This window comes from Rhipicephalus microplus, chromosome 1 (assembly GCF_043290135.1).
Source record: "Rhipicephalus microplus isolate Deutch F79 chromosome 1, USDA_Rmic, whole genome shotgun sequence".
Classification (NCBI taxonomy): Eukaryota; Metazoa; Arthropoda; class Arachnida; order Ixodida; family Ixodidae; genus Rhipicephalus; species Rhipicephalus microplus.
In genome coordinates, this window is record NC_134700.1 from 246,712,598 (window position 1) to 246,739,924 (window position 27,327).

Consider the following 27,327-nt stretch of genomic DNA (forward strand, 5'->3'; position numbering starts at 1 on the left):
TGGGACACTAGGCAGAGCAGTGTGCATATTAAGGCTACTCGAAATGTTCACCGAGTGCCTGCACATCCTAGTTTATTCACTTGCTTGCCTGCCCGATCACCAATTTCACAATCATGGATGCAAACAAGAGAATATAGGGCCTACCTTAGTGAAACCTCAATGGACTCGCTGTGCTGTCCAGAATCCTAGGGGCAGCTTCCATTCAACCCTCCAGCATTTTGCAAAATATTGTTAGTGACTGTAAATAGCCACCAAGAACTCCATGAAGTCAACACAATTGCAAGTTCACAGGTGGTTTTATTGATATTTGCTTAGTTGTCGCCTCCAATTAGGTGTTGCATTCAGTACCAAAGACATGTTTAGATTGTTGCAAGCACCTGTACATGGAAGATACGACAAGTGCTCTTCAAGATAAAAAGTTTTCTTCTCTTTCTCAACCCCATACAAGTTCATTATATTAGACAGTGCTTCCATGGACAACCCCATGTTCGCACATTTACGCACTGGGTGCTATCACTCAGGCAAGCAAGGAAACGTGGTGACAGTTACACAGTGCCCTCTAAACTAACAAGCAATAAATCAGCTGCATTAACTTATGCTTACTTTCAACAAATGTACACTTAAAAAAAGAAAAAAAAAACACTCAGAATGCGACATCATAAAGAACTATCTATGTGGACACCTGGGTGTCAAAACATTGCCTCAAACACAGCAAGTTGTCCATGGGCGAACTGCAAGAAGCAATATTTTACAGTGACTAATTTAATGTAGACTAAAAACAAGGGATTTACTTGCTACCATGCAACTCATTCCATTAAAAAGAAATGTTACAAAAACACAGCGCAGCCTGTCATCATGACATGGGCCGTATTACACGACCTACTCATCAAATTGCAACGAAAGCAGTGACCACTATTGCAAAAGAAGTTTCACAGAGCACAAGAGGGCAGCCCTTTCTGAACTCTTGTTCGAGGCTCCATTCTGTAAAAGCCTGGGCCTAGAGCCAATGCCAGCATAGGTAACATTGGCGAATGTCCCACAGTCAACACCTGACATCAGGGAGACATTACAACAGAGCATGCTGCTGGAGCCATCAGTGTCCTTCACCGTTCTCACATGTGGCACCACTACAAAGAGAATCATGGTCGTAGTCATTCACAACGTGGACGATAGCGTCTTCTTTCCAGAGCAGCTGAAACCGAACAAAATGATCTGGTCCAAACCTCGTTCAGTGTATGAGTAAGTGCAGAAGGAAAAAGCACCAACCGATCAAAAAAGCAGAGGGAAATTAATTCACACAAGTCATTTCACTAAGGGTGACTAAACAAAGTGCATAAACAAAGCAAGGAAATGTTCACTCAAGAGCTTGGCATGTGCAGGCAACCGTCTTTCATTCGGGTGTCACTTTCCGATGCAGTCTTACAACTCAATTCAAATGGGGAGGAAGTGAAGGCTGTGATAAGGCAACTGAGTCAGGTGTTGGGCAAATGAGACAGTTGCAACAAGACATGGCGTGGCTATCACAGCAGTCGGTGTATGCGCTTGGGTATTTGCATTTGCCGTGCCCTCGGCGCTAGCCTCCACATGGTCATTGCAGAACAAGTCCAATCTGAAAAAATATGTTACAAGAAAATGACACATAAGTGCCTTGCCATGATGAAGAATGTCCGTTAAGTCTACAAGTGAATGCTTACACATACATTTGCTGAATGTCTGCTGTCAAACAGCATATGCATGCAGTTGCTTTAAAGCGTTCAGGCAGTGTTGCTGTTAGCACAAGATGGCTCAACTGATAAATCCATATAAGTACCTGCCAACTTCAAGGAGTCTGAATCCCGGAGATATTCAAAACAGGAGGGGGGGGGGGAAGTGTCCCAAACACTCATATTGACTGATAAATGATGCAAGTTGGCTTTCCTAACTACAATAGAAGAATATATCTGTGATATGAATCTCAAGCGGGAAAAATAATACCCGATAGCACCCGAAATTTAGCTTCAGCAAGAAACTAGCAAAATCGGTTTTCAAAGTACGATGTACTCACAAAAACTTCATTTTCGTCAAAAGAACTCACTTTTGTCTTCCTTAGACACTCAAAGACGTACCAATAAGTGTCGACGAACTGAAGACTAATCAACTTCACCATAGTCATCGGATCAGATTGACAGAAACTCTGAAATGCTTAGTGCCCTCTTTACGATTTTATTGGCTTTAATCTACCCCTGTGTTAGCCTGTACTTTTGGCATTCGTAGTCGCTGTCAATCATCACATCACAGCAACCGTGGTATCGTGCGCGGTGGTTGCGGAAAACTGTAGTTCCGTTTTCAATTCGCATGCCTTCAAAAATATTCCATTGGTTACATTTTATGATCGCATCTGCTGCAGTTGTCTGCAGCATTTTCGGAAAGCAGTGTCACCTTGACTGACTGACAGATGGACGCGCAAACACTTTCGGAGTTCCTTCAGTTTTGCCATCGCCACACAAGAGCGACCGTGATTTCGTCAATGGCGTTTGTGCTGGTGCACGTGCATACTTCCGAAGCTCGATGGTATCAGTACCAAAATACATATCACCTGCTGCGACAGGAAAAAAAAGTTACGAACATCTCAGCTTTCACCTTTTGGACACATTGGGATTTGGCTATGCAATTTTGCAAATTCACATCAGCTGCTTTCGTATCACCGACATTCTACTGCACGTTTACACCACTGCTGATATTGGTTTACATAGTGCTATAAGCGATAGGTTCACAAACAGCCTGGATCGAATTGGGTTGGATTTTTGCTCATGTGGCTAGGTCACGCACAGATATTTCGATTTCCGGGTGACCTTCTAGCCATATGTACAACCGAAGGAAATGGTCAAAATGTGGGAGTCTCCTAGAAAATCCGGGAGACTTGGCAAGTATGACTATACCAGAACAAACAAAACACTGATATAACACAGGTAATTAGAATTCAAATGACCAAACAGGGAAACGAAAGCTACAGCCTCATGAAACTATCAGATTTAATTGAGAAGCCCAGCTGAGATGTTGGCCATGAAATGCTCTGATGTAGTACTAGACTACTAGTACTACTAGACCCTTGTCTTAATGATAGCTCCAGCTGAAGCATTGAATTGCTGCTCATTAGTACTAGCAGCATGAAAATTTGGGAGACCGACTACAGCGGGGAATGCTTTTTAAATTTTTTTTTTTTTTGCATATCAGAAATTATTGGGACCCAGACTTGGCAACCCACTTTCGTAGCTTCCGTCCATCGCGACTACAAAGCACAGCATTGCAGAGACTCCCCATCCTGTTTTCGGCATCTTCAGCCGTTTCCCCAATAATGACAGTTGTTTTCGTACATCCGCCAACCCGTACCACTTCGCATCCTCGCACTTCAAGAGCATTCTCTGAAACAACAGTCCTGCATCACAACAGTTAACGGCTTTTCACAATAAATCCCGTGAACAGAGACGTTTTGCATAAATTGCGCAGTCTTCGCAGCTATTTCGGAAGAAACTTCTGACGTGCTCCTACGTAGCACGAATGTAGTTCCGATTCATTTGTGAAGCGATGTGCATTTTTGGGGGGCCTTTCCACTGTGCGAAACGCTTACCTCATAAGCGCACGTGGTACAGAACCCATACTTGTCACCTTTCCGCAAAGTCACATAGCACGGAAACTCAGCTGTGTATGAATCCATAAACACTTGCATGTACTTCTTTGCTTTTGACACAGCCATCAACCTTCCAAATGAACTCAGGAAAACATGCAATTCCCACACTACGGCAGGCCGCATAGGCCTAGCATACAAAACACATTAGCCAAGAGACAGACGGAAAAGTTGCGGTACATGTTCCCTTGCCTTCTTTTAGTACAGTAGCGAGAGCGTCTCGCGGCCGCAGGCCTGCGCCCAGATGTGCGATACATACTTAGCGGTACTCTACGGTATGGTTACAATGAGCTAGAAGTGTATAGGTGAGTGTTCTTCCACAGCACGGAAATAGTCAGGAAATGATGACGTATCTCGTAATCTTTAAGAGAAAAAAGAGAGAGAGAGAGAAACATGCCTCGGCCACCCCGGATACTTTTGGGAGATTCGAGATAGCGTTCATACAATCGGGAGATTAGGTTGAACTTCGGGAGAGTTGGCAGGTACGTATTAGGCATTAAATGGCAGTTACCATATTTACACGATTGTAAGACGACCCTTTTTTTCAAATTTGACAATCCAGTGTTGGGGGGTCGTCTTAGAATCGAAATCGAACCATGTACCTTAGAATCGAAATCGAACCATGTATTGTCATCTCGTATAGTTTCCCGCTCAACCCAAAGCGCATAGTTTTCCGCGTGCTTATACAAAAGCTTTTCTTTTTTTAGCATCTACTGCGCGCATTACGAGTGCCTTTATGACGAGCGCACGGCTCTTGAGGGAGCACCGGTAATCGATGGAAGAGCCGCCGTAGGAGGGTATTGGTAGTTGACGGAAGAGCTCCTCTTTGTGATACAATTTTCTAAGTGGGCGCGTCGCCGCGTGCTCCTGTCGCTTGTGTCCACGACCGGCTCTCTCGAGTCACTTCTGTCTGACATGAGTGCCGTGACATGAGGACGAAAGTTCGGAATCGGTGAATGTGTGGTGCGGAAGTGGCAGCTTCAGCGCGAGGAAATTTTCTCGTACACTCCAAGCGCCGTGGCTTTCGCGGGCCGAAGTCTGGTCGCTTTCCGGATCTAGAGGCGAAGCTTGCGGCCTACGTGACTGACCTACGCGATCGATCGTTGTTGGTCGCGTAGGTCGCGTAGGTTCTTTTTTTTTTTTTTTTGAGATGCGATTTTGGGGGGGTCGTCTTACATTCGAGTCGTCTTACAATCGTGTAAATACGGTAGTAAGTGCGCGATGGTAACAATTGGACATGTTATATAGATTTCTGAGCATATGCATGGGCCTTACTTTATTGGGAGCCATCTCCGGGCACCTCCAGTTGTACAGGTAGTACTGCAGGTTCCCGTCTCCAATGCCAAACTTTAGCTTTTCCAGGAACTCCTTGTTGTCCATTAAGTCCAGGGCATTGAAAACATCATAGCCATTCTGTAAGTAGTGAAAATGGTTGATTGGGAGAGTTGATTCATGACTATTTGAAATAAGAGCGCAATACGAAATGTTTCATCTGTCAGTATATATTTCATAGCTTTCCGATTAAACTTTCAGTTGGTCTATCCTGTCCGCGTCTACGTATCGCGCTCTTATCTCAAGTAATCATTCTGGACGGGCAAAAACACTTGCAATAACACATACATCCATAGTGTTCCCATTTTCAGACACTATCGCAATACCAAAGCCAAAGGCATCTATCTGTACATTTTCTGGTTTGTAGCTTTTGGGTGTTTCACTGTGATCACTTTCTTTTCATTTGGCATAAGTGTAGATGTGATTACTGTAGATATGCTTGCCATAAAGACAATATTCATGTGCTAAACACTGGAGTAGATGTCATTCATGGGTTGTTTTCATGCAGTAATCGGTGTGAACATCACCACTTGAAGTTAAACGGTGCTCATATTCAACCATGAGCAAACCGCAGTATCACTAAATTTTAGCATGCAATTAATACAACGACTGATATTCACACAGCTCATTTCATTCACACATTGCATCATTTTTAACTATCCATTTAAACTGGTCACAAAGAGCCAGAAGAGACTACAATACACACAATCATAATATCTTATTGAAGGCAATGTCATGGAGGGCCTCTTGCACCCACTCTCTGTAACGACGTGTGATAGCTATCTCTGACCGCATTCAGCCTGCGGCTTATGATTAGGTCACACAGGCAAAATAAGGAGGAAAAATTCTGTGTGAACAATTCGAAGTTATGTTTGACATTCAGATTCTTCAATGTACTTTAATATTGTTGGAACAGCAAGCTTCTACTAGTTGGACTTTCATGAGGCGGCAGAAGATAACATTGAAAAAAAAAAAAAAATACTTAGTATGTGACACTGAGTTACAGAGTTTATTCAATATGAAGCGACTAAGCTAGGACACCTCGGTTTAAAGCTTTAGTTTCCAACACAAGTTACGACAAAATTTCTCAAGATAAAAATGAGGAAGCGTCATTAAAGGTTAAAAAAGAATGACACTCCTTTTCTTCTCATATGGAAACCAAGCTCAGTGGAATGACATCTGGTTATGTGTGAAGGTGTTTTTCCCCCGTTTCTACTAGCTCCACTACTTTGAAGAATGCAACAATGCCCATATACACTACTTATTCTACCGAACATCCCTCTTCCTGAGTATATTTCAACTCATCTCACTTTACATGCACATTCATTCTACTTCCCAACTAATGATAAAGGATAGCAAGCTAACAATGCTATGAACAGAAGTTCCGTTATAATACTGGCTCTAGTGGCTTCAGATTTTTTTTTACTACTACGCATTCTCCCAGGACATCCACAGCTAATTCACCGATTATGGAAGAGTAAATGATGCAAACCCCTGCTAGTGATTGTTCAAGCATGCTGACAGAGCCGAAAAACTGTGTTGACAATTGCAAAATTCCACTATTAGCGAAGCCAGTAGCACTTTAGCCCATCATACACACTACACAAACATCTGCAAAAAATTCTACACAGTAAAAAAAATCCCAGTTTCATATAGTGTAGATATCTTAAAGAAGTGAGGTGCAAAAATCCTACACATGAAGCAGAAGCATTAGGAATAGCTTAATGCTTTATTGCTGGGTGTCGTGAATAAGCGACATACCGAAAAACGCTGAAAACACATGTTCCAAAACACATGCTGTGCTCAGTGCTAGGTGCAATGTTAGGTGCTGTGTGCCCTGCTAGGTACAATACACCAAGCAGAGCACCATCTATTTTGTTTTCAAACAACTCCGAATTGCTCACTAGCCTCTTGGCAAAGTACATACTGTACAAACTAGACTGGTTCGAATAATGCTTCGAATATTCGAACAAATAGTAGAGTATTTGAATTCAAATTATCGAATATTTCAAAGTATTCGACATGAACGAATAGGTGTATACTAGACCGCATGTAACCCCAAGTAAAGATAGTGTCACTGCAGTATGTCTGTGCTAAGCCGTGAAAACATCGATCCAGGAGAAGTTTGCTCTGCCGCGAAGCCACACTTCAAATTTAAAGGGGCCCTGCAACACTTATTGAGCATAGCCAGCAAACGCTGCCGATGATCGACAGTAGAGGCTACCGAGAACACATGAACTAAACATTATAGCACAGCACATGACCTAGGATTCACAATAAATTCTTAAAGTCTGATAAAATTGCTCTCTTCTCTCAGCAAATGCCGCCACAATGTCAAAAATCACTTCTCACGGCCATTGTACCAGTAATTGGCAGATTTGAGAATGCGGTGCTCGGTCGTTACTGAGGCACCGCAGGTGGCCGCGGCACCCCAGTAATCAAGCGAGATTGCACTGAAAAGCCACGTATTCAAAAAAAAAAAAAAAAAAAAGAAAAGAGAAAGAATGCTCAAGGTCTTGGTGCGCATGTGACTTATTTTGTTTCCCCATGCCATCTCTCCCGGCTTTGCTTCAAGCGCTTTCGTCGGGAGAAGAAGAGAGAATGCAATTGCAGCATGTGGCAAATCGCAAAACTCCACTCATACTGGACAGATTCTAAAAGTTTTGGCAACGATTAATTCGTGAGGCAATAAGCTTCTTTAGTGAATCCATTACATGGCTACTTGAAAAGCTGTTGAAAGACCCTTTAAATAAACATATCCTCAAATCGATTGATCATTTTTAAAAATTTAATAGCTTGTTTTGCTGACTTATACACTCTAACTGTAACGAATAATGTTACGTATTTTACAGGTATCACTTACTGTGACATTTTACAGGTATCACTTATGTTTTACAAGTATCATCCTACTGAAAGTGAAATCCTGCTACTTATCAAAGTTGTTTCAACTTCCTTTGGAAGGAAAAAAAAAGAGAATGCACTTACTTGCATGTAAGCCTTATTTCAATATTAAAAAAATATTGTGTAGGTTAGTTAGGTCATGATAAATATTCCCATTTTTTTGTATGACGATGTAGGTACTCTACTCGAATTCAATTAGGAATCATTAGATTATATTAGATTATAATTATAGATAATTATATTATATTAGATTATAAATTATTATAACTATTCGATACGAACCTTAAATTCACTATTCGCACAACCCTAGTACAAATCCTACCTGAGCAAGCGCACTCCTCCATCCCCTACTGGCATTTTCACTGTTTAATTCGTTATTTTGGAAACAGTGAGTGCATGCGTACTCAATAAAACATTTCATTGGACGTACAGGTCTGTATTTACTATTATTAGTGGTCCTTCCAACACCATCTTGAATTTTGCTCCACGATCAAGCGAACCCCCCCCCCCCCATGACTGCAATAAACAACTTGGTAATGACTTATATTGTTTCTCTTCTCAGAAACACCGAAAATACATCTTGAGACTTCCTGCCTTGATGAATGGCTGTCTGTGTAGCATTCTTCTTTTAAGTTCAAGTGACTCAGCACAGGGTGTAGTGCTGAGTCACTATACCCCATGCAATTTCGAACACTATGTAATTGAATTGGGGACACTGGTTGGAACAGTACCTGCCAATGCACAATGTCATACAAAACAACTGGCACAAAGAAGAAAAAGAGGGGGGAGAGGGGATACTCCACGCTGGTGCAGCTCTTTGCCCTTTTGTCGACCTGTCTTTGATGACTGCATCAATGTGACTGAACTAAACCATTTGTGACATTTATTCAATGTAACCGTAGCGCCCCACCTGCTCTGAATCGAGAGGACCACAAGTGAAAATCAATGAGCGAATACTCACATTCTTGGTGATGATTAGGGCGTCCTGCATGAGGTCCACCAAGGGAACAGAGGTGGCTACACTGTAGAAAGCATAGGCTGCCCGCAGCACCTTATGTACAGCATGGTGCATCACCGTGGATGGTAGAGAGTAGAAACTCACAAAGTCTGTCAGCGTCTGGTTCTCCCCCTGTGAAAGGCCAGGCATGACCATTATACCAACAGAGTACCACCCCAAAAATAATTTACGTTAGCGTGCAGCTTTTTTTTCCTTTTTAAATATAAATAATAACAGTTCCCCAGTGTCTCTGAAGACATCACTGCTAGAGTTGCCAGCCGTGGCTTCTACATGTGTTTTCTGCCAATTCAAAAGGTGATCAACGACTGTGCACTTGTGGTGGTGTGTAGACTGTAAAAGGCCTATAGGTCTAGTGCTACACTCATATATTTCTGTCATTACTATCCAAATGTGCAGCACACCTGTGACGCAATCATACATTTTGTCTCTGTTCCCTGCCTGGTGAATAGCATGACGTGTGCGCAGCAGTCGTCAACGTGTGACAAGACACCGAAAATGTCACAGCCCATATGCACGGCTGTGCTGACCAGCACAGTGATAAAAGTGACATTTTGCTTTTTGGGGCAGATTCTGGAGCAGAAAAAATGGTGCTTTGGAGCACAAAAAAATGGTATAGCTAAGGGTTGTTATTGGCGTTTTCGGAGCAGATGCATGTTCCTAACAACTCCTGAAGTCTAAAACATCACTTTAGCATCTAATAAATATTTATTTTTATTTTTAAACATGCCATATGCTAGTATACAAGCAGTATAGTTGGCTTAAGTCATGGGAGGGGGGGGGGGACCTATTGCTAGTGTCTCACTTTTTAGCACATTGCTAGTGTCCCACTCTTAGCACAGATTTAGCTTTATCACATATTAAAATTGAGTTAACAGTTAAGTATAGCACAATAAACTTTTTAAAAGGCTTTTTAGCTTTTACTGCGTGTCTGTGTTAAATGCCTCTCCACTGTGTGACCTATGGAAATCGAAAAAAGGTGAAAAAAAAAAAAAGTCTGAATACAACAATGCAATTGCTCGAGCTCGGACCCTATGCTCGTTTTTTTTTTAAATTTTATTTGAAAGGATGCTTTAATTCTCATATAAATATAAATACAACCCATATAAATGTATGAATCGGACACCATGGCCTGATATGCGTCACTCCTTGAGGTTTTTCTGGATTTATGCCACTGAGTACCGTACCAGGATGATAGTGTATAAAGCTTGCTTTTGGTTTCGCTTAGGCTCACGGGATGGTCCCATGGTTCAACTTCATGCTTTTTAGTTTGCCAACACCATTTTGGAGCAGGTTTGAAGCAGTTACTAGCAAATATTGCACTTCGGAGCAGCATGAAATAGCATTTCTCTTTTGAAGCAGTTTGGAGCAATTGGAGCAGCACTTCCATCACTGCTAGCAGTACACGTCATTTATCAGACAAATTGTAAATAGAAAAACCATGTCGCTCCAAAATCTCAGCGAACTGGAAACTGTGTGCACGGTTTCATGAGCACGCAGAAAGGTTGCTCAAAATGCGCTGACGAACATGGGATCATTACGTCATACGAAGGCAGCGCTACTTTAATGCGTACTACTAATGCAGGCCTACATGTACATATTTATGAAGTAAGATTTTTTCCATAAAGAAGCAAACAATATTAGATACGAACAGGAAAGTTATTGACTGCATACACTAGTTTATAGTCACATGACAGGGCACATAGGATAATTGAAGTTTCTGACACCAGGTGGCACCACAGGCTATTTTTGCAACTATAAATGAAAAAAATATAACTCCATTTCACGAAAAAAACAGGGTTGGTTTGAGTCACTATGAGCCACTAATCTTTCCATCCGTGCAGTCATCTCATTTCCCGTTCTGGGCAGTTGTCAGTCTCTTTAAATTTGCAGACGAAGTAGCAAACGCGATAGCGACGATGCTTATTTCGACTGGAAACTTCATGCACACTTGACTACGACGTAACCGCACGCTCCATGCGGAGCGTGTTTGCCCGAGTTAGTGGCCAGAGCCACGCCAGTGCCGGTGCAAAGGTTATTTCAACATTTAAGCAACCGCCCTTCTTCCTCACTCGTCGAGCCGCAGGGCTGGCACAGCGCTTCCTCAGTCTTTTTTTCTTTTATTTTTTTAGGGGCGAAGCTCCTTAAGACCTCACGATGTCCGCCGTCTCCCGTCTGTCCATAACACCATGTAGCCTTCAATTTATAAGCAACAGAGGGCGCTGTTGTTAATTGTAGATGTGATGGCGCTGCTGTCAACGCTATATATAAATAACCACGTTCCATACCACACATTCTCTTCTCTTATATGGACGAAGACGAATGCAGGAAAGCGCGACGTGCTGAGTATCAGCGTCGCCGTCGACGGGAAGCTACCGCGGAGACAAAAGAGAAGGAAGCGGATGCAAAGCGGCGACAACAACAACAAAGTTCTACACCACAGACTAGGGCTATGGAAGCAAAGGCTAAGCGGGAAAAACGCCAAGCTGACGCGCAGTTGAGACAACTTGAAGCGGATGCAAGGCGGCAACACCGACAAGAAAATTCTACATCAGAGACGATAGCTAATGAAGCTGTGATTATGAATTCAAAACGTAACCCGGAACTCGGAACCTCATATCAGCTATAAAGAAGAATCACCGCTATATCGCAATTGGTCTCAGCACTATCTCTTTGAAAAAAAAAAGTATGTAAGTATCACAACCACAATCAGTCTCAGTACTATCTCAACTTTAGTCACAATAATCACCTCCGAAAGCTTCGCCCCATAATTATCTTCAAGCAGCATGAAATGCAGCGATTTTTTTTCCTCGCTTCAGTTAACATAAGAGGGCATCACGGTACAGAACTACTGACCACGGCCAAGTTCGAGGTGCCCCTGTTATGCGTGAAAATACAGTCGAGCCCACATATAATGGCCCCACTTAAAACGAACAATACGTGAAACGAACGTGACCGTGAAAATATACATTGGTTCAATGGCACAAAATTACACTTACAACGAACGTCTCCGAGCGCCGCTTTTCGGTTACAGCGAACGGAGTCAGCGGTCTGCCGACTTGCCGGGAAACCAATTTCAACCACCGATCAGGCATCGACGAGGTGTCCATACATTCTGTTGTTAAACAATGCCAACCCTGCCTCCACGACCCTCTAGTTGCCTCTTTCCCCAACCCATAGAGGAAGGAAAGTTGTTTCCTTCCTCCATGCCCCAACTGCTTTTTGTTACGCACCCCTCCGTCCTTTGTCCCCCCCCCCCCCCCCCCCACTCTGAGCACCCCGCATCGGCAGACGAGGCCCGTGTTTTCACACTGCCACCAATCTTTCGAAAACCGGTCCGCCATCTACCCTGTTTTTGATCGCTGATACCGTCGTTGGCGTCGCCAGCCTGGAGTGACCAGACCATTTGCCAACATCGTCGGCCACGGACTGTATCCGATAGTCTGCGTCTAGTGCACGCGCATGCGATACCCCACCGGCTCTGATAATTTGCGATTCGTTTATGTTTAGGACTTGTTCTCGCTCGCTTCGCACTCAACTCAGCATGTCTTCTGCGCGCGGGCGGAAACGTGAAAACGGCTGTTAATTTGCGCGAAACGAATCGCAATATATCGAAGCTCGTGAGGCCACGTAAACCCGCCGGCGCAACAAAACGATTTTTTGACTATGGCTGCTGATTCTTCTAGGACCACCGCGCGCACCGATCCAGGCGGCCTTGCTTTGACTTCTGCGCACGCAGGCACTCTTTCCAAGTTTTTCAACGTGCAAATTTTGCGGACCTTTCAAGCAAGCTACCGAACCTGCCTCCTACCCGTGCGATTTGGTTTTCAAGGTCGCCCTCCTGCAGCATGCTCCCCTCTCTTTATTGCAACTCCTTGCCCTTCTCTCGCAAGTCTGCTCTCCTCTCTTGATCACAAACGCTTCGCCCGCCTCCACCGCTCTGCGACGCCCGCCACGCTGGCTCGAATTAGTTTTGTTTTCTGACTGGAAACGGGCTCAGAGCTGTTCCACGCATTCTGGCATGTGTGTCGCGTGTACGAGTCTTGCTCGCTCTTGGTGAGCGTGTGTGGTCATGATGGCCGACGGGAGGACTAGCACGCTTTTTCCTGCCGCTCAACGAAATGTCAAAAGTGTGACCACTTGGCCTGAGCGTAATCCGCGCGTTAGGAGCCGCGTTGCAGAGCGCTTGCTCATAGCTGTTGACCACCTGGCAGCCAACTTGCCGCTCTGGGCGTCCCGGTGTTCAGCGTTAGGTGCCGCGTTGCGGAGCGCTTGCTCATAGCTGTTGACCACCTGGCAGCCAACTTGCCGCTCTGGGCGTCCCGGTAATCAGCTGTGGAGATCGTGAATATTTCGTGGCCGGCGGTGACGACTACATGCGCGCGAAACTGCTTTCGCGAGGCCGACTTCGTCGACGTCGGGCCCGATGCCGAGCCTGAAGCTTCCGAACTGAGGCGGCGATTTGTGCAGCGCGTCGTCGACTCCGACCTGGGAGAGCGTGTGGGACATCTGTTGCGATGATTTAATTACGGCCGATGATGATGCCGACACTGCGGAACTGTGCACGGATTGGGACATTGTGAATGAAGTACGTGGCGAGAGCGATTTGGAGGAATCGGATGGCGAGAACGACGAAACTTTGGAGCCAGTGCCTCATGCAGCTAACGAGCATCCTGCCGTTTTAAATGAACTCAAGACCGCCCTTATCACTTCTGCTCTTCGAAACACGTGCATCACTGACTTTTTGGAGCAAAAAAGTTTGTGTTTTCACTCGCAACTTTTTTTTAAAGCTGTGTTTCATTTACTACAAACTTCGGGATACAGCGAACAGATGCCCCGTCATGCTCTGGTTCATTATAAGTGGGTTCAACTGTATTGAAAATCTGATTTCTTGCAACGAAAGTGGCAATGTGCTTATTATGCGAGTGTGCCTATTATGCGAGTAAATACGGCATTTGAACAGTCTGGCAATGTTACAGTGCGGCACTATAAACCACATGGCTTTCTAGAGTGTTTAATATTTAACAATAGGGTCCCATGTGTTTCTATGGCCAGTGTTCAATTGTCCTAGGAAGCCACACACCTTGTAGTGCGACAATGCATTTTTACACAAACTGTACCAGTGGGTATCTGCTACATATAACCCAGAGTCGCTTTGATAACTAGCTTTTTTAGAGAGATATGATTTTTCTCATCTGTTTCCCATTCAGTTATGGCAGGCTGCCATTCCTGCTGCCGAGAGATGGCGCCACGTCCTGATGTCCCCCAATTTCTGGGAATGAAGCGCTGGCTGTGTGGTAATACACTAGCTTGCCACTCAAACAGCCCGACTTTGACCCTCACTCGGACCCGAAAATTTCATTATTTTATTTACATCTTTCAAAATTTTGCGATCATGCACAAGATGATGATTTTTCGCTCTTGACCAATGACGATGACACGAACATGTCTGAAAAACGAGCTCTTTCATGCCATCGCGTAAATACAGTCTAGCCAAGTATGTGAAGTCAAATTAAATGGCTTTTGACAGCTTAAGCAGCAAGTTGCACTATGTTATTCACATCTAAAAATGTTTCTCACCTCTACAACATAGCTGTCCACAATATCAGGGCGTGGCAGGAACCAGTGCCTGAATTCATCCTTGCTGAACACAGGGGCAAGGTCAAACTTCTCCAGGTACTGGCAGGGAAAATAATTTACAATAAACAAAAACCAAGGCAAAAAAAAAAGAAAACTCGAACTTTGCTGCCGTACTTCAGAATAAACAATAATTTTAGTGCTGATGAGAGTGCGCTAACATGCCAGAAAATAAGCCAAAGGCAAGACAGTTAGTATGAATGTCACCATAATTGCCCGAACTAGCTTCTTACGACATGACCAACTGAATGAATGTGTTTGACCTTGTAGTTATAGGGTTCCGAAACCACCCCGAGGTAGAATATAGTGACTGTTGTACACCAGTTTACACGAAACATCAAGACGTACAGAGTTAAAGGCACTGGATGATCAACTATGCGGCGGCCACTCATTTATCCAACCTCTAACATGTTTCTTTTCTTTTGTTATTACTTCATATGCCATTTATTAGAAGTAAAAATTCGGTTGAAGTCTACTGGTCATTTTGTGCCCATCATATTTTTTCCGTTTTAGTTCCCCCTATAAGTATTGAACTTTTTCTCACATTCCTTCACTGCCATTCCAAAACTTAGTGCATTATAGCCCTGAGATTACAGTGCAAAATTAATTCGAAAGCAATAAAATGACAGCTTTGAATTGGCGGCCCCAAATTTATGTACAATAAACAAAATTAAAGCTGCATTTACCGTAAAATCCCAAGCAAGCCCCCCTCAGAAAATCAAAATTTCTGGCAAAGTGAAGGGGGGGCTTTTTTTCGGAATGGCTCAAAACAAGATTGTGGCAGCCATTTTCCTGCCAGAAAACGAATAGCGAGCACGTGGACTTGTTGAGAAGACTTCTCGATGTTCCTGGCACAGCAGATTACAGTGGCTCACAAAAATGTCACCATGGTATCAGAATCAGACTGTGGGGAATATGGCATGAAAGCACCTCCGCTGAAGAGTCAATGCATCAGCTCTGAGCAACACAGACCTTGAAGCTTTATTTTTGCTGACCATGTTGCTGTAGGTACCATAGTGAAATACAAATCTCAAAGGCTACGTTTTGCTAACGGGACCCTGAAAATCGTCAAGGGTGTCTTGTACGAAGTTCTGGGTGCAATCATTATGCAGGAAAAAATATCAAATTTCAAATATCAAATAACAGATTTCAGGCGCTTAGACCTCGGGCTGCTAAGCCGGACTGAATGAGATTTAAAGCAGGCCAGTGTTGCACCAAGTGCGACTGGGGGTGCAGAGTGAAAAAGGGGTGGGGGTGGGGGTGGTAATGTTAATGGTGGGTGAGCTTTTGAAAAATGGTGCACTCATTTGAAATTGGCAGTGAAATTAAAGGGGGTGCTTGCTTAAAAACTTACGATAATGGTACTGAGAACTGCAATACACTGGGTGCTCTATGACTGCAACTTTAACCACATCAACATTTCAAAAAAAAAAAAAAACATTCTGGCATTTCCCCTACATATTCATATCGCAGTTTTCATTTTCTCAACCTACAGGTCCTTACAAAGTACATAGCAGTGAGCAGCTTAAAGGGGGCAATCTTATGCATCAACAATAATCACTAGCTAAAATCTTACAGCTGAGATGCACTCCACAAGTTTCCTTACCTTTTCGAGCAGAGCATGTGCTTGTGCCGTGTCTGACTTTCGTAATTGTCTAAATCCAAGTGTCTTTGGCTTCTAAAAGAGTAGGGAAAAAAAATTCAGACAGGACATCAGATTGCAAGCATGAAAACATCCAGCAGGCTTCCGCAGGCATTACTACATGACGCAAAACATGGCCAGTGTTGGGTGCCTGATAACAGTGACCGAAAAAATGCTCTGAATGGTTTAGCATCTAATTTCTTACTTCAGGTAGCCGGTAGAGCTTCAGCGTGCGCTGCATTGTCATGTTGCGGCTCAAGTGAGAGAAACGGACGTCTATTAGCTTGCGCGGGTTGAGCGATCTGTGCCAGTACCTGGGGACAAAGAAGAGCAGCTTTGAATTTCATTGCCAATTTGTGCAAGAAGTACAGCGAAGCTATAAAATGATAATTAAACAGCAACAAGAAGAACTTGATGATGCAATACATCTTATTTATAGAGAGTAGAGGTCATAATAGTCTACCATGGCAAAAATGCCAGAGAAGATGGATAATGTAGAACACAAGAGATTTAAACACATAGTGTGTCTTATTGGACACAATAATGACAACTAATAGACAATGACACCAAAGAAAGTATTGGGTATGTTATTGTAATATAAATGTGAAAAAATAAAAGTGGACGAAAAGATAACTTGCCGTGAGAAGATAACCAAAGCTGCAACTTTCAAATGCGTTTCATGCTCTACCAACTCAGCTACAACAGCGGTCAATTACCCGTACACTTTATGGGGTACCAGTATACTTAGTAAAAAAAACTCTCTCAAACAAAACTGCTGCGAGAATGACACAACATTATAAATAGTTTTTTACTTGAAATCTGCACCCCAGTTTATCTCTTAGTAAACGAAGCTCCTGTTAACCTTTTAATGCCTGAATTATAACACTGCCGAAAAAAATAGCAATTGTCTTCATTTTCCAGCTTTAAATAGCAACCTTTAAATGATTCCCCAGTCATCTAAATGTACCTTTAATTCAGACTTTCATAAATGTTCCGAATTCTCCACATGCCACAAAAGCGAAGACGTTACAATGAAAAATGCACTTCAGAATTACGCAACAAGTTGTGTACCACGTCTTGAGTGCAAACACACCAAATAAAAAAATTTACTTAAAATGGAACTTGCGTCAGCCAGGCAAAAAAGAACGAATAAGTTTGTGCTCTTGCATGCGCATTGCACTCTCCGCCATCAGGTACAAAACAATTGATTCCAGCGTAAAATACATTGCCCAAGATAATTCTAGATCTTTAATGCTGAAAGCTACATTCTCTGTGAGTACTTGACAGCCGGCATTAAAGGCAGCACGCTTTCTGTGACTCACTTATTCTCAGTTTTATGGTATGTCGCAAATTCGCGACGTTAGGCAGTAAAGGGTTAAATGATACATTTTCCTGATCTCTTTTGGTATTATTCAACAGGAGTCTGCCTAATATAATATGTGCACTTAAGCATGTAGTGTTCCTCAGCCCCATTACAGTCAGCAACAATTTTTCTTGACAGCACTTTGGAAGCTACATAACAGAAGCGCATGCCTGCTACCACGCCAAAAAATAGTACTTTATTTTACTGATCATTTTCTGATTTTACTTTGCAGAAGTAAATGCTGCTTCGTTTATTATGAGACTCGAACAGTAGCGTGAAGTCATATGTATAAAATGTTCTCGTTCACTATGGAAGAATGCCTTCCTTTTGTTTCCATTTGCTAGACAGCAGAACATTCTCAGCATGCCTATTTTTCAAGCGAATGGTGGCATCCACGACGTAGGGATCCAGTCCGCGGCTGCAAATGAGCTGTTCAGTACTCCAAGAAAAATATACTTGTAATATGACCTAGAATGTGCACTGAACAATCGAAATGCTTCTCCCATTCACATTATTCATGTGAATTATTTCTAAATGCGTTAACGATGCCAGCAAGCAAAAGTGAAATCAGCCGCAAGCTGCCGTACTACTTGCAGAACAAGACAAATGTGCGAAAGCTCTGCCTCTGTAAACCTTCCTTTCAATGCCAAGATAACTCATCGTCGAGCATAGTAGCCATGACAGTTACTATGAAACGCTCTCTTTTGACCCGTTTGCATCATGTAGCATGTGATCTTATTACAAGCTGGTAGCTGATCAACAATCCCCACATATGTACTGTTTGAAGACATTGAGTCTGTCAGAACGAGACCCCCACTGTGAGTGAATGGCAGAAGTGCGAATTGAAGGGCTCATTTTTCTTTGTCAGACACAATTAGATCTAATGGACAATGACACCAGATAAAGTATAGGGGACGTTCATAGTAGTAATTGTAATGTAAATGTGAAAAAAGAAAAGCATTTGACATGAGAGCAGTTGGTTTATTATCAGACGCATCATTCGAAGGTCGCAGATTCGGTCTCTGCCAGTGGCAAGTTATCCCTGCGGCCGGCTCAAAATAGATAATGCCAGCCCACACATAACATCTCCTCGCCTATCGCATGTGCTACCCGCGAGTAAAACCTCGCGAGCGCTGCCAACAAACGTGACTGAAGTGGTAAGAAAACGAGCTGCCAGTCTCCTCAGAGAGAGAACATTTGATCACCCTGTGCACCAGGCCTCTCATCGATTGCTCATCCCGCTGAGAGGAAATGGCCCATCTGTTTTTTTCTAAGGAGCATGCAGGTACAGGGGTGAAGAGGTGTGCTGCGCTGCTCGAATGGTGTGGTCGTTGGCATAGGCACTATCTGGATAGGCATCAAGATGTGGGTTGTAAACTTGCTGTGCTCGCAATGTTTACTTTGCATATAGAGAACTTAAGCACAAAAACCACTTCGATCCCTGAAGCAATTATATTTAATTAAATCAGTGTTTCACTGAGTTATGTGAGATTTGATCCGGAAAAGTTATCTGCTAACCTCAATTTTGATAACATTACAATTTGTTGATATTGCATTCAATGCTTCACCCTGAAGCGAATTTTTCAAATTTTTTTTCATCGCCAGCTTTGTGTGGAAAGCAAGGGGGTGGACGCTGTAGTGTACACATATCCAAGCAAAGTACAGCCACTAGCGAAGGTCCGGTCTTAGCGAGCCGCAGGGCACACGTTAACGGTCGCTGTGGCGAGAACACGATACTGCTCAAGATCGCAACACTTTATTGTCTGCGGCAACACCAAAAACCCGGTACAGAGCCCGTTGCAAAGGCATGACGAGAAAGCAAATGGGCTTATCCACGCCACGGGCAAGAAGTACTACACAAGGGTGCCGCGAGCACGTCTCCGTGGTAAACCTGATTCACGGAGACACCAGGACAAAGGCCCGGTTGCTCGAGTGAGAGAAAAGGCGCTTGCGTTGGCTTAAGAGAGATATGGGTCAGCGTAGCCTGGCCATGCACAAGGACACCGCACTACTCTTCGGCCTAGCATTCAGAAGGTGGGGGGTGACGAAAGATAAGGGTTCGCCGTGGGCGCAATGCGCTGTTAGAGAAGTCCGAACGAGCCTCAAACAAAAGGAGCCGACGGACGGAAAAGAAATGAGTGCTTACCCCATGGCGTCCCCAGAGAGGTTTTCTCTCGCTCCCGACGCGTGCTCGCGAATTGTCCGGAGAGACTCCGCGCGTGGCGCCTCAGTCGACATTCGCTACCGGGTGAGAAGAAAATAAACGTCACTCCCCACTCTGCCAGCCCAGCAGACCACGGAGGAGAGGAGAGTAAAGTCGAGACATGAGAACGGAGAAAGAGGCGGCGGGCTAGCCTCGATTCCCACAGCGTGCAGTATATCATAGCTGCTTCACAGTAGGCCTTCCGACCAGGGTCATCAGCAATAGGCCTGCTACTGACAGCTGCTCATATTAAAACAACGCAGCTGCTCTGACCAGGAGGCATGCCTTTATTAATAAATGTGACAGCGTTAAAAAGCTTGTGTCGCAGAAATTCCAGTGTCGGCAGTTGTGGGCGAAAAATATTCATCTTGTGCATGACTGAAAAAATTAGAAAGATGCAGATAAAATAATAAAAAATTCCTAGTCCAAGTGTGAATCGAACCCAGGTCGTTTGCGTGGCAAGCAAGTGTTCTGTCACAGAGCCACCTGCCTACTTGGGAAGTGAAAACAACTTCCTCTGCTTGAAAATGCAGTGAAAGTAATTTTAATGTTTTACAAACACACGCGTCCTACATGCTTGGTAATAATAATGCATGGTACAAGTGCCCATTACCAGCGGGCGTGGAAACATGCGATTATCATAATAGCTTCATGGTTTAAAGCCAGTCACCCACTACAAAAGGCACACACGTTAGTGCGCCTATTCTCTTAAAGCCACATGGTGGGTGCATTGCAAGCTCTAATTGCCCAAGGTTTAAAGCATGCAACCCATTCCACAAATTGCCGCCGTATGCGGAAGCTTTATTGACACAATCCACTTTAACTTTATAGCTTACACTATAGTAATCCACAATTTAAACTACTCGAGTAACACCCTACAATAAAAAGTATGCACTAAGTGTTCAAAGTATGCACTAGGAACAAAATATCCCTAGAGCATTCAACTTTTAAAGGCGAAGCTGAAGGGTCCCCCAATTTGTAATGATATATTTAAAAAAACACTAGCAAAATATTTTAATTACAATCCTCAAACTCACAAGCCCAAAATGATAGGGCCTTTAGGGGGCATCTTAGGGCAACTTTTTAGGGGGAATCTTAGGGGGCAGCTTTTTGAGCACGCACCTCAGCCATGCGCTGTGTACTACAAGCACTGTAATCATGCATTAGTACAATCAATCAATTAATCAATATATATTTTTATACAAAGAAAAGGATCAGCCCCATAAAAGCTACAAGAGCAATTACAAACCCGAATGTGCTGGTGAAAGGAATTTGCGAGAACACTTTTCTAGATGATTCATGGATAAACTACATTTGAGGAAAAGTGTAAACGCGTTCCCACCATTAACGTGCTCTCCCAAGGACGTCAGGCAGGAGAAATTCGATACTATTTGATATATCTATTGATAATTTCCAAGATTTTATTCCGATATACCTAGAAATGGAAATGGCAGTCATTCTAATGTCTGCACGTCATTATTACTGAACATTGTTTTAATTACATAATATATGAATCCTGAAACGAACTATTATCAGCGTTTATAAAACAGATGACATCTGCTGATGAATTGCCGAAACACTTTCTCACTACTGAATAGCCTAGGAGTCATGAGCATCTGCAGAGCGTGTATTCTGCTGTCAAGCTGACGTGCACAATGGAAGCTGCGTAGGCACCAATCATGGCATTATAAATCAAGATGCACAAGCGCTGTTAATTCAGCATAACAATTCTAGGCCCATGGTTGTGACCAAGATCAAGCTGCGCATGTTTTGATGTGCCAGCGTTGTGATGAGGATGATACACACAAACCCCTGAATTTGACCCAGTTTGGAGAAATTTGAGTTTATTTTATCAGATGATGCAGTAAATTCGATTTGGCGCACTTTGGCACAGTTGGCGCAAGAGTGGAATCACTGGCTTCGGCATCCTCCGAGACTTTTTTTTCTGTAATTTTACTACAAAGCATTGAAAATATATTCGAGAAATATCTAAAGAACTTTTCACTTTGATTCAGACTACAACTTTCACAATTTGAACTCGCTTCACACCGAAAATATTGCTATTTGCACAGCATTATTGAAAGTTGCCCAGATGGTCCTTTAGAATATACATCTCATATCTCTACAGGGAAGAAAATGATATCAACATGAGTAGACATAAAAATTCGTGATGTCAAAGTAAACTGCTGCAGGAACATTAGGGTGCTACTTCCAGCAATATCTTTTCAGGTTTAGCGATAGTACCAGTCTTCTGGAAAGTTAATTAGCTACTACAGCACAAGCTGTAATGGATCCTGTTGGCTCACCTGCAAGTTCCAATGGGTTTTGGCAGAACAACACCAGCTGTGTAGACTGCCTGGAAGATGCCACGACGGTTGACACGCCTCGTGATCTCCCGGATCAGTACAGGTGCCACCCGCTTGGAACGCAGCTTTTTGTGCACGCACAGGAAGTTGACCTCAGCCATGCGCTGTGTACTACAAGCATCACAATCACACATTAGTACAATCAATCAATGAATCAATTAATCAATATATATTTTTATACAAAGAAAAACATCGGCCCCATAAAAGCTGCAACAGCAAGCAGCCAGAGCTCTAGTTACGCACACTACCCAAATTTTTAGCTATTAGTGCCTCAATAGTGAGCTATTGAGGTAGTTGCTGAGCTTCGTATAAACGCGCCTTAAATCTTTCACAGGATATTTTTCACTTTGTGCTTTCTGTTCGTGAAGCGGGGCGGTGCCGCTGTCTGTGAGTGCTCAAGAAAAGCAGCATGATGCAGTTAAAACATGACGTCCGAGACTGTGTGCTGGCACGAAGTCTTGGAGGCCATGCTTCTCGATAGCAGTAAAAAACCCTAGAGCAAGCGCCGACGAAGCTTTGTTCTTTGCCTTTTACTTTGTGTTAACGTGTGACAGCTCATTGTCAAAGTAGCTTCCATAAGCACCAACGTTGTTTCACCACCGACTACTCCGAGTGCGATAGCACCGGCTAAATTAATAAAACTGCTGCAGTAAGCACTGCAGCAAGGCAATGATGTCGACGGGCAAATGTCGAGCCTTGGCGGAGCGAAACCGAGGCCAGCAGGACGAGGAACGCCGGCGCGTGTTTGCGGTTTAAGCTATGAACCTTTGCGTTACGCATTGCTGAAGCGCAGTACACGTGAGCGCTGGCGTAGGTTTCATGAGTGCACACCATGCTGTTCCTCTCCATGACTCACAATCTTTGAAGAGGCGCTTATTGAGTAGCCGTGTTTAGTGTGTGCTTGTTGATATTATCTTAGTGCGCGATGAACGATGCGTTGTGTTCAAGTATATATGTTAAAAACTGCAGTTACCACAATGGTTAACACGATCATGGGTGGTAGTCGTCACGATGAAGATGTGTCATTAGGCATCCACATGACTATGTTGACGTCAATTGGTGCTACAGCTGCGATATGCCAATAGAAATCGTACAAGCTCTCATATATCGCTGCACAATAAGGATTACTTATATGAAGATATGTTTCACATTTGAGTTATACCCATTCTTATGAGGAAGCGACCAGCCATGTTTTGTTTTTTTTCTCTTCGACATCATGAGTGGTACAGAAGAGAGGGTCACTTCCTCGTACGTGTCTCAAGGGTAGTTTCCACCTCGAAAGAACATGTAAAGGTATTGGTGATAGAAAATACGCTCAAGCTGTACAGAAATCTGCGGACCGTGAGCGGTAAATGGTGCGTATGAATGGCTCACCGTTATATGTTGAGCATAAGCATGGCGAGTGGCTGTGTTGGCTAGTGCAGTGAGCTGCAAAGCGAGCGTTTGCTGTTTGAATCCACGGTATCTTGCTTTGAAATTTTTTCAACTGATTTATGTTTCTTAATGCCTTTCTTTATATATTGTTACGTGAAGGTACACGCGATACTAGGCGTTTCAAGATATATTTACACCACGCCAACGCGCAAGCCAAGATGGAGAACAAGAGCTGAAGATGATCCTTCCTACCCTGGCGCATACCCACAAAGAGGCCCTACACCAAAATCATGTCGTCTTTCTCCGCGCCTATCTAACCGCTTTTGTGGAACATTGTCTCATAACATAACCCCCGGGTGCTGAAGCACCGTCTCGGTGCTTTCTATGATGTTGCCGAGTGGTAAAGCTGAAGGCGAGATACATGAACAATGTCTGTAGATAAGGAAGAAGAGGAGGAGGAAGACCCGAGCGGGGCTATCTCATAGGTCACATCTGTCAACTGGCGCAATACGCGGTAGGGTCTCGCGTAGCGGGAAAGCAGTTTTTCAGAAAGTCCAACGCGCCTGGTCGGAGGCCACAATAGCACAAGAGAACCTGGAGTAAAAGAAACTTGGCGATGATGGGAGTTGTAACGCTGCCGCTGCTGATCTTGCGATGCTAAGAGGCACTGACGGGCAACTTCTCGTGCTTTTTGAGCTCTGGTGATAGCATCGCGGGCGTATTCTGTCGTCAAGTCGACGGCTGTCGGAAAGATGGTGTCAAACGGTAAAGTTGGATTTCGGCCAAACACGAGAGAGAAAGGTGAAAAACCAGCTGCATCGTGGCGTGAGGAAATATAGGCGAACGTAACGAAGGGTAATACAACGTCCCAGTCCTGGTGGTCGGACGATACGTACATGGCAAGCATATCGGTCATAGTCCGGTTGAATCGCTCAGTCAGTCCGTTAGTTTGCGGGTAGTAGGCTGTCGTAAATTTATGTTTTGTCTCGAAGGAGCGAAGCAGGTCGTCGATTACTCGAAAAAGGAAATAGCGTCCACAATCTGTGAGGAGTCGGCGTGGTGCGCCATGATGAAGTATGACGTCGTGCAGAAGGAAATCGGCAACGTCTGTGGCACAGCTGGTTGGTAGAGCTCATGCAATGGCGTACCGCTTTGTGTGACCCGTCGCAATAGCTATCCACTTATTCTCAGAAGTGGATGCAGGGAAAGGGCCTAGGAGGTCAAGATTAAGTCGAAAGAACGGATCAAAGGGACCGTCAAGTGGTTGGAGGAACCCAGCAGGGCTCACCGAAGGTTTTTTTTCGGCGTTGACACTGGTCGCATGAGGCAACGTAGCTGCGGACCGAGCGATAAAGACTGGGCCAGTGAAATCGACGCTGTACACGGTCATACGTCCGAGACAGTACGAGGTGACCGGCAGTGGGAATGCCATGGAGCTGGCCGATCACACTCGCACGTAAGTGGGAAGGTACCACAAGGAGCAGTTCGTGTCCATCGGGGCGGACGTTGTAACGGTACAATGTGCCATCCTTGACCACGAACAATTGAGTAGATGGATCGGGTGCTGCAGAATGAAGCTTCTCGATAATGTTACGTAAGACAGGATCTCGGCGCTGTTCCTCCCAGATGTTGCTCAAAGCGGAGAGAGACAGGACACATGGCGCGAACGCCTAAGGTAGGTCGACTGGATTCCGAGATAAGCAGTCGGCGTCCTGGTGTAAGCGGCCAGATTTGAAGGACACCGAGTAGTTATACTCTTGGAGTCGTAATGCCCATCAACCAAGGCACCCAGTGGGGTCTTTCAAGGATGCGAGCCAGCAAAGTGCGTGGTGATCGGTTATGACGGTGAAATGTCGACCGTGTAAATAGGGCCGAAATTTCGCTACTGCCCAAACGAGAGCAAGGCATTCCCTTTCGGTGATTGAGTAGTTCCTTTCCGCCTGTGAGAGGAGACGGCTGGCATAGGCGATAACCAAAACAGCACCAATTTCGTGGCCACTCGCATCAGTGCGGACTTCTAGGGGCGGCGTTGTCAAAATGGGCCAGAACAGGTGGTTCTGTTAGCAATACAATAAGTGTTGAGAATGCCGTAGCCTGCTGCAGCACCCCATGTGAATGAGACATCTTTTCTCAGTAAGTTTGTGAGAGGACGGGCTACTTCCACATAGTTGTTCACAAAACGTTGAAAGTACGAGCACAGACGCAAGTACGCAAAAGAGAGTCTATCATTCGCACGAAGGTGGCCGGAGCGTTGCATAACCCGAAGGGCATGACTTTAAACTGGTAAAGACCATCGGGCATGACAAAAGCAGTCTTTTCGCGGTCCATGTCGTCGACAGAAATTTGCCAGTACCCTAATCTTAGATCAATGGACGAAAAATACTTAGCGCCATGAAGACAATCTAGGGCGTCGTCTATGCGCGGTAGCGGGTAGACGTCTTTTTTAGTAATCTTGTCATGTTCAGATGTAGGTAGTCAACAGAGAATCGCCAAGTGTTGTCCTTCTTTTTGACAAGAACTACAGGGGAAGCCCATGGACTACATGATGGCTCAATTATGTGTCCGGCGAGCATTTTGCAGACTTCTGCTTGAATTATGTGACGCTCGTTTGGAGATACGCGGTATGGCCGCCAATGGACAGGGGAGGCATCGCTGGTATCAATGCGGTGCTTTACAGCAGTGGTTTGACCAAGCGGACGATCACAAAATTCAAATACGTCCCAGTATGACTCAAGGACGTGAAGGAGTGTGTCAGCTTGATGCGGCAAAATGTCTGGCGTGCTCATTTTTTTAACGTCAGCAGACGGGCTTGCTTGCGAAGATCGAGCATGCGTGTAGCTACAGTGTCCAGCATCGTTCTAAGATAGAGCTGAGTGACGCATTCGTCAAAGGGAGTCAGCATGGCGAGGGCAATTACACGAGGGAGCATTTGTGGACACAGAGCAAAGTTGAGCACCTGAATGAAGGCGCGGTTCGCACGTAACTGAATAACAGTGTGTGGTAAGGTAACACTGTGAGTTAAAAGAATGGATGAAATGGGCGTGAGCACATAGTCGCCATCAGATACAGGTGGTGAGGGCATTACGGTGATGCAAGTCACAGTTTGCGGTGACAAACAGACATGCTCAGCAGAGCACATACGAGCTTGGGGTGGACTGGGCGGATCAATCGGACACGGTAGGTCAAGTTGCACAGTACCAGCTGAACAATCGTTTAGGGCTGAATGAGAGGACAGAAAGTCAAGACCGAGGATCACATCATTGGTGCAGTGAGAGAACAGTGAAGAGAACTGAAGTTTGGCCGCCGGGGTTAGTGACGCGTGCGGTAAAGACGCCAATAACAGAAGCCGTACCACCATCAGCAACACGAACACTGCGTGAAGGGGCTGGAGTAAGGAATTTCTTCAAGCGGTTACGAATGTGCAAGCTCATCACAGAAATATGGGCGCCAGTGTCCACCAAGGCTTTAACAGATAAATCGTCCACTTCAACGACGATCAGTCAACAGAGGAATTGGAGAGCAAGTCGTATCAGCAGCGTCACCTCCAGGAGCTGCAGCCATTAGTTTTCCGAGGAAAACCACTGGGCAAAGGATAGGGACGGGGTAGCGGTGGAGACCTGGAAAATCTACGTTGAGGTGAAGGTGAGCGACTGTACTGGGCAGTGGTCATAGTGGTCGGGTCGTAATTAGCTGAGCCATCATGCCGTGGTAGTTCCTGGCCATAGAGATGGGCTGGTGAGTGGAGGTTGGAGAAGCTTGAGTTTGCCCGATACGGTGAGGTCCATGTGCTCCGGCAATGGCAGGAAATGTGTCCCACGCGTTCACATTGA

General features: G+C 44.5%; 1 protein-coding gene across 1 annotated transcript in view; it reads right to left on the minus strand.

Moving 5' to 3' along the window:
* Positions 1 to 757: 757 nt before the first annotated feature.
* The window catches only part of Nmt (N-myristoyl transferase), a 63,302-nt gene continuing 36,732 nt past the window's right edge, over positions 758 to 27,327 (minus strand). Inside the window, exons 7-13 of the mRNA XM_037434366.2 lie at positions 22,064 to 22,234; positions 16,397 to 16,505; positions 16,156 to 16,227; positions 14,493 to 14,591; positions 8,859 to 9,026; positions 4,940 to 5,077; positions 758 to 1,609 (exon numbers count right to left, since the gene is read on the minus strand). Of these exons, the coding sequence (XP_037290263.2) occupies positions 1,589 to 1,609; positions 4,940 to 5,077; positions 8,859 to 9,026; positions 14,493 to 14,591; positions 16,156 to 16,227; positions 16,397 to 16,505; positions 22,064 to 22,234 (778 nt within the window). The 3' untranslated portion in view covers positions 758 to 1,588. The remainder of the gene's footprint in view (positions 1,610 to 4,939; positions 5,078 to 8,858; positions 9,027 to 14,492; positions 14,592 to 16,155; positions 16,228 to 16,396; positions 16,506 to 22,063; positions 22,235 to 27,327) is intronic.